The sequence below is a fragment of the Stomoxys calcitrans genome, chromosome 2 (assembly GCF_963082655.1).
Source record: "Stomoxys calcitrans chromosome 2, idStoCalc2.1, whole genome shotgun sequence".
Classification (NCBI taxonomy): Eukaryota; Metazoa; Arthropoda; class Insecta; order Diptera; family Muscidae; genus Stomoxys; species Stomoxys calcitrans.
In genome coordinates, this window is record NC_081553.1 from 236,231,324 (window position 1) to 236,243,643 (window position 12,320).

The following is a 12,320-nucleotide window of genomic DNA, read 5'->3' on the forward strand; positions in this document are numbered from 1 at the left end:
AGTGTATTTGTTCATAGTATATGTGTATTTATGTAAATATTTTTGCAACAAGTTATTGCAAGAAATATATTTTCTATGAATCAGAGGACCCGATTAGTTTTGCTAATCGGCCAATGTAGAGCATCGTTTTCGAATTTACTTTCAAAATGTGTGGCAGTCGAGCAAATACTCTCTGTAATTACCTTGTAATTGTTGTTGGAATTTTTTTTTTCTAAATAAAATGATCTCCATTAAACTATGCATTGCAGGTGTGAGTATGTCAGTACTTATATTTACATGAGTGTTTGCATACATTTGAAAGTCTGGACGTCCTTGGGTGTGTACCATACGAGTGCATCGTTCATACAGTTATGCTCTCTGCAATTCCCTCTCTCACTCTCACCCATTATTGCTCTCAAATGGCTATTAACAGTTGCATTCATAGACTTGTGACAGAATCACAGCAAAAGGAAAACAACCATAATCACAATGAACGAACGAATGTTTGCATGACTAGTCGAACCACTAGCAATGCTCTAGCCGTCATGGGCCATTTCCAAACGGTAACTGCACTGCACACCGGCAACAAAACTCTATGCTGGTCGCTTAGAACCGACTTAATTGCATAATTGCTGCAAAATGAACATTAAATTCCTTTCATACACAGCGCCTTGTAAATGAGGCGATCGCCTCTCAGAGTTGTGGCCCCAAGAGTTTTACCTTCACAAGGTTTACGGTTACCAATGGCCAATGGAACAATTGTAAGATAAACAAACGCACGTCCAATTAATCTCCACCTCAAAGGTCGAGCTATTGAATCCGCTTGGTTTCGTATGTCTTTTCGTCTAGTCATGGGTGGACGAGAGCACGAGAGCTGACTACTGAGCTATGCTAAGTAGTGACACCAAGCACGGTGACACTGGCCACTGCAATTGTCCATGGAACATATTTGCTGTGTGTGCAATGGCGTGTGGTGTCTCTAACAAACCGCGATTGTGTACTGCCATTGTACTTGGCTGACTGGCATCTGTCCATTAAGACATTCGATTGAATCATCGGATTGATCTCTTTGCTATTGTGTGTAGTGATGGAATTGTAAATAGTAGTATTGTCCGCAGCGGTGGGGTTGGCCTGGGTTGGGTTTTGGCACAACGAGAGCATTCAGATTGCTCCCCCACTATGGGAATATTGTTTGTGTGCATATTGCCGCGCGCTTTGTTTGTTGGTATTTTATTTTTGTAATTTGCAAAAAACGCAAGTAACTGAAAACTTTTGGAGCATTGCAGACCTTGGCTCGCATTAAAGAAATCACAAAACGACAAAAAGGCAAATTTGGATCGATTGCTCTTTTAGATAAGACCTAAATGGGAACACTAATTATTGCCGAATGCTGAATTGACTTGACGTATTGATGGTGGTAATTAAGGTCGATAGGTTTGCTGGCTGGCTGGCTAGCTGGCTGACTGGTGGATTCTGGCATTTCACAACGACGCCCCTTAAATAGGTATTCAACAATCCAATGCAATAACCAATTGGGCCTGCTATGCACTTCAATCATTTGGCGTGGTTTGGGCAGCATCGGTGTAGCAATCCAGTTGGACAACATTCCATAAACATTAGTTAGAACGCGCGCGAATGTGCATGATTTCAAATCCGCATTTTCGTAGTCCACTTTGGCGGTTTTGTGGGCCGTGTCTTGGCAGTCGGCTTACTATTATGGCTAATTAATTCTTCTGGCTTACCTGGGTATTTTGTAACTTCATGTTGCTCTCGTCGTTGCTTTGCTGTTGGCGGCGGCGGTGGTGGTGCTGGTGGTTACGTTGGACTCAGACTGCTGGGGTTTTTCTTTTCGAGTTCACTTTTATTTTCGCTAGATAACCGTTACCAACAAAATACTCCGATGAAATGGTTTACATTTGGGGCAGCTTTGTAGTTATATACGTGGCTGCAAATGAGTGCGGCTGTAATGTTTTTGAGTCTTTGTCTCGGAGCGAAGCTTTTAAACTTTTCCTCTTGGTGTTGGTGTGCGGTGTGCAGGCGCATTTGAGTTCGCCCGCAGGAGCTACTCTCTAGCCTTCGCTTGTAGGTCATTTATTTCATAACGGTTTTTGCCAAATTCAAAAGTACATAAATTCTCCTTTGTCAATACATCCTTTATCAATTTCGAGTCGAAGCATTCGAATCTAGGCCGGGATGTGTTGTGTTTTTTCTTTCTGTTCAATGGATTTAGGTTTGTTTATGTTCCCACATGTATGGACTACTGGAAAGCTTTGCATAAAATGACAATTTTTGAAGTGAGTTTTTTCTTCTCTTGGCGGCTAAGAAATTGGCTTGCTATTGAGACAGTTTGAAAACGTTTTTCGCATGTTAATCAGAAACTGACGGAGTATGGAGTGGATAATTCGAATGAATAATGTAAAATATTCGTTTCATTGATGTGTGCCATTCCCAAGCAACAAACACCAGAGGTAGCTTGCATGACATAATAGTGTCCCTTGGTCCAAAGTTGGCCAAGAGGGGACATTCGATTGTTTGCTGTATTTGGATAACTTTTTCTTGTTCATTGACAAAGTTAAGAATGCAGAAGGCATGAAGCTAGGGTCAAATTTCTTATGTAAGCTTATACTGCTGGCTATTTAAATATGTTCAAAAACTTAGAAATTAGGCGAAGCGCAGTTTTCTCACAGTCTGATGAAAATGTTCCGTTTATGCTAAATACAATCGACTCGAGATGATCTCTATAGGCTTAGTTACGTTGTAATTGTATAGCTCCAACAGCTGTATGAAATCACTGCCTTTTTATATGAATTTATTATCCTACGTAAAATTCTATTGTTTATTTTTTCCATAGGATGGGGGGTATACTAATTTCGTAATGCCGTTTGTAACACATCGAAATATTGATCAGAGACCCAACAAAATATATATTCTTGATCGCCTTGGCATGTCTGTCTGTCTGTCAAAAACACGCTAACTTACGAAGGGATAAAGCTAGGCGTTTGAAGTTTTGCACAGTACAGTACAGGTCGGTTGGGACTGTAAATGGATTGTGTCGGTCAATGTTTCGATATAGCTGCCATATAAACCGATCCTGGATTTTGACTTCTTGAACATTTAGAGGGCTCAATTCTTATCCAATTTGGCTGAAATTTTACATGATATGCTTTTTTATGATTTCCAACAATTGTGCTAAGTATGGTCAAAACCGGTTCATAACCTGATACTGCTGCCATATAAGCTGATCTTGGACTTCTTGAGCCCCTAGAGGGCGCAATATTTGTCCGAATTGGCTGAAATTTTGCATGAAATGTTTTGTTTTGACTTTCAATAACTGTGTCAAGTATGGTCCGAATCGGTTCAAAATCTGATATAGTTCCCATACAAAACGATCTCCCGATAATAATTTGGTTGAAATTTGCACAATGACATCTACTATAGTCTGCAACATCCAAGCCGAGAATGGCCCGAAACGGTTCATAAGCTGATACAGCTCCAATAGCATTGCAATACTTATCCAATATTCTTAGTTTGCTTATAAAGAGATATCGGGTAAAGCACTTGATATATGTGATCCATGGTGGAGGGCATATAAGATTCGGCACGGCCGAACTTAGCATGCTCTTACTTGTTTATTTTATTTTAATTTTCTTGTATGTTTTATACCCTCCATCATGGGATGGGAGAATACTTACTTCGTCATTCCGTTTGCAGTACCTCGTAATGTTGGTCCAAGACCCCATTACATATATACATATATTCTTGATCGTTACACCCAGGGTTTGAGTCAATGTATTCATGTAAGTTCGTCATTGTGGCCAGCGTTGCACAGAGATTAGAATGTCAGCCTACGACACCGTACGCCTGGGTTCGTATCTTGGTGAGAACATGCGAAAAAAAACTATTTGTGGTGACTATCCCCTCCTAATGCTGGCGAAATGTGTGATGTGCTGTGCCATTTAAAAAAATGGTATGGCAGCCACGTAAAAACTTCTCTCCAAAGAGGTGTCGCACTGCGGCACACAATAAAAAAGAGTTTCCTTATCATTAAGCTTAAACTTGAGTGATATGGGAGAAGTTTGCCCCATGTTCCTTTATGGAACGTTTGTGGAAAATTTGCGATTTTTTCATCCGTCGAAAGCACGCTAACTTTTGAACGATTAATGCTGCACCCTCGAACTTTTTGCACACAAACTTTTAATAAATGTAAGTTGGTGGAGTTTGTAAATGCTACAAGTCGGTCCATGTTTAGATATACTTCTTGACCCTCTTGAAGCTGCAATTCTTATCCGATTTGGCTGTAACACGAGGCTGACATTTTGCTCAATTATTTCCCTCGTGATCTCCAATAGCTATACCAAGTATGGTCCTAATATAGCTCCCTTATAAACCCATCTCCCATCCATCTCCCAATTTGGTTTCATGAACCTTTATAAAGCACAATTCATGTTCGATTTATCTGAAAATTTGCACATGATTCTTCTACGACCTACATCATCTGCGTCAAGTATAGGCGAAATTGGTATGATATAGCTCCCATATAACCCCATTTCTTGATTTGACATCTTAGGCACTTAAAGGAAGTAATTCATATCCAAATAGTAACCATGTAAATAACATGACTTGTTTTGTTATTATTAATTTTTTTAATGATTACAATTTTTTATTATTATTTTTTAGCGTCCACTTGAAATAAGTTTTTGATGTTAAAAATCTAAAGGTAATTTTTTTTTTTATTTTTTAATACTTATAGTAGTTTGATATTTTATTCATTTATATATTCCATTCCCTTCTATTAAGGAACATCATGGATATTTCTCTTATACCAATGAGAGTTGTCCGATTCACGTTTTACAATAAATTCAATGATAAGGAACCTTTTTTTCACAGCTGAGTTCGAACAGCTTGTCGCTGGCGAAACCATTTCGTAGAGGAATTTAAAGAAGTTTAGATAGAGGTCACCGTGGTGCACAGTAGAGATGTTCACGTTCACGAAAAAAAATTTTACTCGAGCACGCTTACGCACGACTTTTTTGTGTCGACTCACGCACGCTCATGAAACACTCACGAGACTCTCTCGTGAAAATCGCCACTTACGAGACACTCATGACTCCCGAGATAATGACGAACGCTCACGCACATCTCACGAGAAAATCTCGATTTACAAGACACTCACGAGAAAATTGCGATTAACGAGACACGAAACACTCATGAGAAAATCACGAGTCACGAAATCACACGAGTCACGAAAAACACACGAGTCACAAAAAAATCACGAGTCAAATATTTATCCATGAAGCAAATATTTTTCCTTGAAGCGAATAATAATTTTTTACCATGCTAAGACGCATGGTAAATCATACAGCATTTTAATGTACAAATACTTGTGTATAAAGGGTATCAGCTCTGCATAACCACTTATTTGCTCTTTTCATTTTTATGCATCTTTAGACAGATTCTTACGTTGAAATACCGTATGATTTGAAATACCGTTATTTTCTCGTGAGTCGTGAGCTGTGCTGCCAGTATTTTTCCGTCCCTAGTCCAATTACAAGTAAATTACCCCAAAAATCCCCAAACAATTTTCAATCGCCGTTTATAAAAGTAGAACTATTTTTTTAGTTTATTAGACTTGATTTCGTGGACTTAAATATACGTCATATTTTTTTACTGACAGTTAAATCTACTAACGATGTGTGTCACATGAAGGCATGGATATGTAACTCTTGAAGTTGTGAAAAATGGATGGCGTGGTAGAGTCTGGTTTTTGCATTATACATTCATACATTCAATCAAAGTCAGGTGTACTGGAGATTGGATGTAGAGTTATCGATATCAAAAAACGGGGACATAATTTCGCATTGGTATAGTTGCTGCGTTTTATTTTTGTCCTATCCAGTGCAATTCAGATGTTCTGGATAGATTTCAGTGCAAAGTTGTCCTTATAGTTATCGATATCATGCGATAACAGATAATAACAACCGACCAATTGTGACTTGCACTTTATAGTAATAAAATAAAATACACTTGGTACAAATTGTGCCGATTTATGTCATCTACATGTTTATTAAAAATTACTAAAGAAAAAACAGTAAAAGTAAATTTTGAAGCGAAAAGTCCTTCCGAAAAAATCCTTAATTTTTTTTCGAATCGCCTTCAAATTCCCCAAGAAGAAAAAAACCGTTCTCATTTTCAAAAATAAATCCCCAGTTTGGGAATAAATGCCCAACATTGGCAACTCTGGTCGTGAGTGTCTTAGCCAGGAGCTACTTGGTTGCGGATCAGGGCTGCCAGATTTGCCGATTTTTCGGCTTTTGCGATTTTTAGCTTAAACAAGTAAAAGCGAACCCACTACCATGTATTCTGCTGGGAGCTATATCTGGTTATAGACAGATTTGAACCGTACTTGGCACTGTTGTTGGAAGTCATAACAGAACACTATGTACAAAATGTCAACCGAATCGGACGAAATTTGTGGCTTCCAGGGGCTCAAGATCAATCGGAAGATCGGTTTATATGGGAGCTATATCAGGTTATAGACCGATTGGGACCGTATTGGACCACATATAACATTTCAGCTAAATCGGATGAAAATTGCGGCTTCCAGGGGCTCAAGATGTCTAATCGAGAGATCGGTTTATATGGAAGCTATATTCAAATTTGAACCGTTATGGCCCATTTGCAATCCCCAACGACATACATCAATATTAAGTATCTGTAAAATTTCAAGCGGCTAGCTTTACGCGTTCGACCGCTATCGTGATTTCGAGAGACAGACGGACGGACATGGGTAGATCGAATCAGAAGACGATCCAGAATATATTTACTTTATGGGGTCGCAGATCAATATTTCGATGCCTTACAAACGGAATGACTAGGTTAGTATACCCCCATCCTATGGTGGTGGATATAAAAATAGCAAAGTGCCGATGCTGCCATGGCAATCGATCGTTTAGACTTCTTAAGTTTATTTGAACCGCATTTTTGCCCTAATTTTTGTTAATGCGATATATAAAGTGGTATTGGACCACTGAAATCCACTCCAAATCCGGCCAAGTCCATATGTTGATATATCTACCATTAAGACCTATCTCCTGCTTGATCAATTGAATGTGGCATAGGTATCTGATTTCACCAAAAAAAAAAAAAAAAAGTTGGAAGATTTGGCTGTAGTGGACCCCTCCATATAAATAGGGTCAAAGTTGGAGATGACATAGAGTGTATTTTTACCCGGGTTAAAAAAATCCATTGTGGTGGGTTCATACCGAACTTCAGTCAAACTCAAGACCTTTTTACATATATTTTTATTAAAACGGCTTTTTATTGTAAAACAAAAATGTTCCGATTTTTTGCCGATTTTTTAAATTGAAAGTGCCGATTTTTTTTTTGAAAACTGCTGATTTTCTTCCAAATTATTCTGGCAGCCCTATTGCGGATAGTAGAATGCTCCATACGGAGTACAGGCATTCGCTGACAATCAACTGTATCGTTAAATAACCAATGGGCGTCATGTTCAGCCATATACAATTTGTGTGCAAAGGGAAAAGTCTTTAATAATAGACTTACACTTAAGGAGATATCTTCCTGAAACTTGAGATGAAAACTTTAAAATCAAGTAAAAAACTTTAACCAAAGAAAATGTTCCTTAAAAACTTGAAAAGTTGGGCAATTTTTAACAAATCTTAAAAGTTGGAACAGTAACTTCACAGTGTAAGGAAATTTGAATACATTTTTACCAAAAGTCATGGTGGTGATATTTCTTGTAAAAGCCGCAAGATTGAGTATATCTGCAATGAAAAGAAAAACAAAGAGACCATCTGAGTTATTGTCATTTTTAATTGCAATGGGTTGAATTCAATTCAATTAAGGAATTGCCCCAAGACTGAACGTATGTAAATGAATGGTGGTGTAGTAAAGCTGCTAAGAGAGACAGCTTTTCACCAACCAACCAATGTTGTGTTTATTTTTGCAGGTTTTTGTCTACAATAAGAAAAGCTTTGGTAATGCTTTTGCTCCATTCACCTCTAGCAGTAATTTCTATAACCAACATTTTTTTACAAACAAATTTACAATGCTTTAATTCTATTTGAACATCTTTCATACTTGGCGGGCCAAAGACAGAAGCTTTACGCCATCGCCGAACGTAGTCAAGCTCTCTAATGACTTAAGTCTTTTTCAATTACTAATCCCCTGTAAATCGTTGAAGGTCTTTTTCCACATGTACACTATACTAATTTTGTCATTCCGTTTGTTACTCATAGAACCATTAGACCGAACAAAGTATGTTCATTCTTGATCGCATTGACATTCTTAGACGATCTAGCCATGCTCGTGTGTCTGTGTATCAGTCTACCTGTCCGTCCCTCTGTCTGTCTGTCGAAAGCGGGATAACTTTCGAAAGGAAAGCTGGTGTCATAGTGTAAAATTTCAGACAATATGAGTAAGAATTGTGCCTTTTAGTGGCTTAAGAAGTGAAATAGGGAGATCGGTTTATATGGGAGCTGTATTAGGCTATAGACCGATTCGGACCATATTTGACACGTATGTTGAAGACCATGGGAGAAGCCGTTGTACAAAATTTCAGCCAAATAGGATAATAATTATAGCGGCTATATCAGATTATGGACCGATTTAAACCATACCATAGTTGGATATAAAAAACAACAGATGGAGTAGCAGCACAGAAAGGATATATAACGGGAATTTCTAAGCCGTATTAACGGGAATTTCTTATCACAGCCACAGTAGTGGTGCAGAGAACAGTTTGTGGCTTTGTAATAAATTCCATATAAATGCATATCTAGTTTACCAATTTCATGCTAGGACCTAAAATTCTCAACTGGATTCCTTAAAAAAAGTACATCCAACTTTGGACGTCGTGCCGGCATGGGTTACCGTTTACCGATCGCCATAATATTTCGAATTTTGCCTATTGGGATAAAAAGGAGGGCATACGTTTCACTAATATACGAGTGTCCCAAACAAATTTTGAAGATTTGAGCCTAAGATAAAGAAAAAATTTATACCCGATTTTCCAAACTTTTTAAGGAAGTCTTTCCTTTGCTGAATGATTTTTTATTTGATATTATTGAATTTTTATCTCAAATGATAGCATAATAGATGCTTGTATTTTCGTCTTAATATTAAAATCAAAAATCTTTTAATGCATGCCAAAATATCGATGAAGGTTAAGAAATTAACTTTGAAAAAAGACAGCCTTTTACCGTAGTTAAAGCCTTACGAATAGGAGCGTCTCTAAATGTTTATATTTTAAAAGTCAACAAATTGGCAATGGATGGTTGTGTCCATTTATACGAGTATATCGCCACTAATATTTAATGATAGCCTCGTCTTTTTGAAGTTTTACCCATATGACTCGTAATCATTATAAAAATTCTTCGATTGATGAAAAACTCTTTAAGTTTGTTAAACAAAAAATGTTTGACTTTGGACTTCAACAAAATACATAGAATCTAGAAATGTTGCCTATATAACGAAAGAAGTGACTTGCTAATATTGAATATTTTCTTGAACTGTGGTTCAATGTTCTGGAATGCCTCTACTATGATCTTGAAATAGAGCCATGAATTTGGCATTTAAAAAAAAAAGATATTTCCGCTTGCGCCACAATAAGTCAAAGTCTTTTTCTATTTATGACAAGGTTTAAACTGTGTTTATATCAAAATAAATTTCTTTATGCAATTTTCGGTTCATATAATAGCGAAACAGCTGTTCAAATCAATTTGAATTGACTAACCCGAATTTACCAACCTAGAATTAATTCAATAACCTTTCATAGAAATGTTTATGCATATTCTGTTCTGCAAAATACTCATTTCTAGTTAGAGTTATATGCGAGCTTTAACAAACTTCAAGGTGTGGAATCATGAATTTCTAGGTTAATTTTGTTATATCCGGATGTTCTTGCACTCTAAAATGCAAACAAAACAAAGATATCAGCTACAAATTTTGCATAAAAACGTTTTTTTCGTGTTTCTAAATATTTGGTAAACATTTTGCTTAGGTGCATACCTTGAAGGTTAACTTTGATGATGGACTATATTTTGCGAATCGCTAAATCCAAACAAATGATTTCCCGATTTAATGTTTTGAGTTTATGAAAGGCGTATTTTTATCATTCCGATTAAATTTGCACTTATGAGTTGCACCAAATGGTTTGATTTTACTTCTTGATCTCATATCAAATGCAAATTTGCCCATGAAAATTCCGTTAAGGAACATGGGCAAACTTCTCACATATCAATGAGTGATGTCCGATTCAAGTCTCCTTTTTATAGCCGAGTCCGAACTTGCCGCAGCGCGACATCTCTTTGGGAAGAAGAGAAGTTTTTACATGACAGAGTCCTTACAAATATCGCCAGCATTAGGAGAGGATAACCACCGCTGAAAAAATTTTCTTTCTGATGATCTTGCCAGGATTCGAACCCAGGATTTCAGCGTTATAGGCGGATATGCTAACCTCTGAGCTACGTTGGCATATCTTATATATAAAAATCAATTTGTGTTTGTTTGTAGGTTTGTTTGTGTGTTCCTTATAGACTCAGAAACGGCTGAACCGATTTTCTTGAAATTTTCACCGATGGTGCATAATGACCCCGTGGTGAAAATAGGGTACTACATTTTTTATATCTGAAGGGGAAGCGGACCCTCCCCCTTACCCTAATTTTCTGAAACGCCAGATCTCGGAGATTTAAGCGAAAATTTGTGTGCTCTCTTATAATAACCTACAAACAAAAATTTGGTATCCAAATTTCGGATGGGTTACCTTGGGGGGGCGCCCCACCCCAAAACCTACCAAATATATATACACCAATCACGACAACATGGGACTAAACGAAAGGTATTTTAGATTAGAAAACGTATCTGTTATCCAATTGTGGGACCAACAGTTTGGGGCACCACCCCAACCCCCAAAACACCCCTAAATCGGACATATTTACCAACCATGGCAATATGGGACTCAAATGAAAGGCATTTGCGAGTAAAATATGAATCTGATATCCAAATTTGGGACAAAGTTTCTGGGGGCCAGCTTCTTCCCCAAAACATCTCTCAAACAGGACCTTCAATACTGACCATGGCAATATGGGGCTTAAATAAAAGGTATTTGAGTATAGAATACGAATCTGATATCCAAATGTGGGACCAAGTCCATCCCCGAGTACATCCCCCAAAAAAGCCAAATTTACGACCATAGCAAAATGGGGCTCAAATGAAAGGTCTTTGGAAGTAAAGCACTAATCTGGTATCAATGTTTGGGGAAAAGTGTTTATGGGGCCACCCCACTCCCATAACACCACCCAAAAAGGAAGTTTTTGACTATTACAATATGAGGCTCAAATAAGAGGTATTTTAGAGTAGAACACGAATCTGATATATATTTTCAAAACCAAGTCACTGAGTGGCCGCCCCAACCCCCAAAACACCCCCCAAACCGGTCATATTTGTCGACTATGGAAAAATGGATGTCAAATGAAGGGTATTTGGGAGTAGACCATGAATCGGGCATCAACATTCGGGACCAACTGTCTAGGGGACGTCCCACCACCATATCAACAATAACATCTTGTGTAAAGTTTTTTTAAATTTTGAAAAAAAAAAAAAATTGTGAGTTGCTGGAAATCGAAACTGTGTTCTATCCACCCCATGATTTTCTTTTTACAAACGCCTTTTCACATTGTTTGAAAAGTCCCTTAACTTTCATAGGCGTTTGTAGGGATGATGTTGATAACAGTCGTTACATGAAATTAACTATGCGTTCACAAAATCATTCTCGAACGTTGTCAATATTTTCAACAACGGTCCCATGGGTGCATTATTTTGCAATGTCGTTTTCCACCAGTGTAGATAAAACCATAGTTAGATATACATGTGTGAACGATAAAAGTAGTATTCCTTAATGCGATTTTACTCCCATATGGCGGAGTAGTGATTTGTTTTGTACCTTTCAATACCTACATAAAACGTGGTTTGAGTTGGTTCACATTTTGTAATTGTTATTCTAAAGACAATCAAATCATCAAAGGAATCAACATATGGATGTAGATGATAGTTTACAATTGAATAGTCTTCTTTAATATATCAATAGCTTCAACTGGAATTGAATGTCAAAAGTTTTCTACGCAAAAGCTCTTTCAGTGTGTAAAATTTAATAAAACTCCAAAGTCTGTAATAGATTTGTAATCTTTGTATGTGTTAGTTACAAACAAACGTTAATTGCAGATTTATACTCTAATCTCTAAAATGCGTTATTTCAAATGCGTTATTTATCCTGAGCGGTCCTTATTATTCTATGTACCAAAAGATTTTGGCCTGTGTTTTCG

General features: G+C 37.4%; 2 protein-coding genes across 2 annotated transcripts in view; one reads left to right on the forward strand and one right to left on the reverse strand.

The window, feature by feature from the left end:
- LOC106081624 (bromodomain-containing protein 4) overlaps positions 1-1,892 on the reverse strand; it is a 9,423-nt gene extending 7,531 nt beyond the window's left edge. The window contains exon 1 of the mRNA XM_013243720.2: positions 1,722-1,892. Coding sequence (XP_013099174.2) covers positions 1,722-1,742 — 21 coding nt within the window. The 5' untranslated portion in view covers positions 1,743-1,892. The remainder of the gene's footprint in view (positions 1-1,721) is intronic.
- A 2,770-nt stretch (positions 1,893-4,662) lies between these two features.
- LOC106081572 (helix-loop-helix protein 6) overlaps positions 4,663-12,320 on the forward strand; it is a 125,557-nt gene continuing 117,899 nt past the window's right edge. Inside the window, exon 1 of the mRNA XM_013243612.2 lies at positions 4,663-4,696. The gene's annotated coding sequence lies outside the window, so the exon portion shown is untranslated. The remainder of the gene's footprint in view (positions 4,697-12,320) is intronic.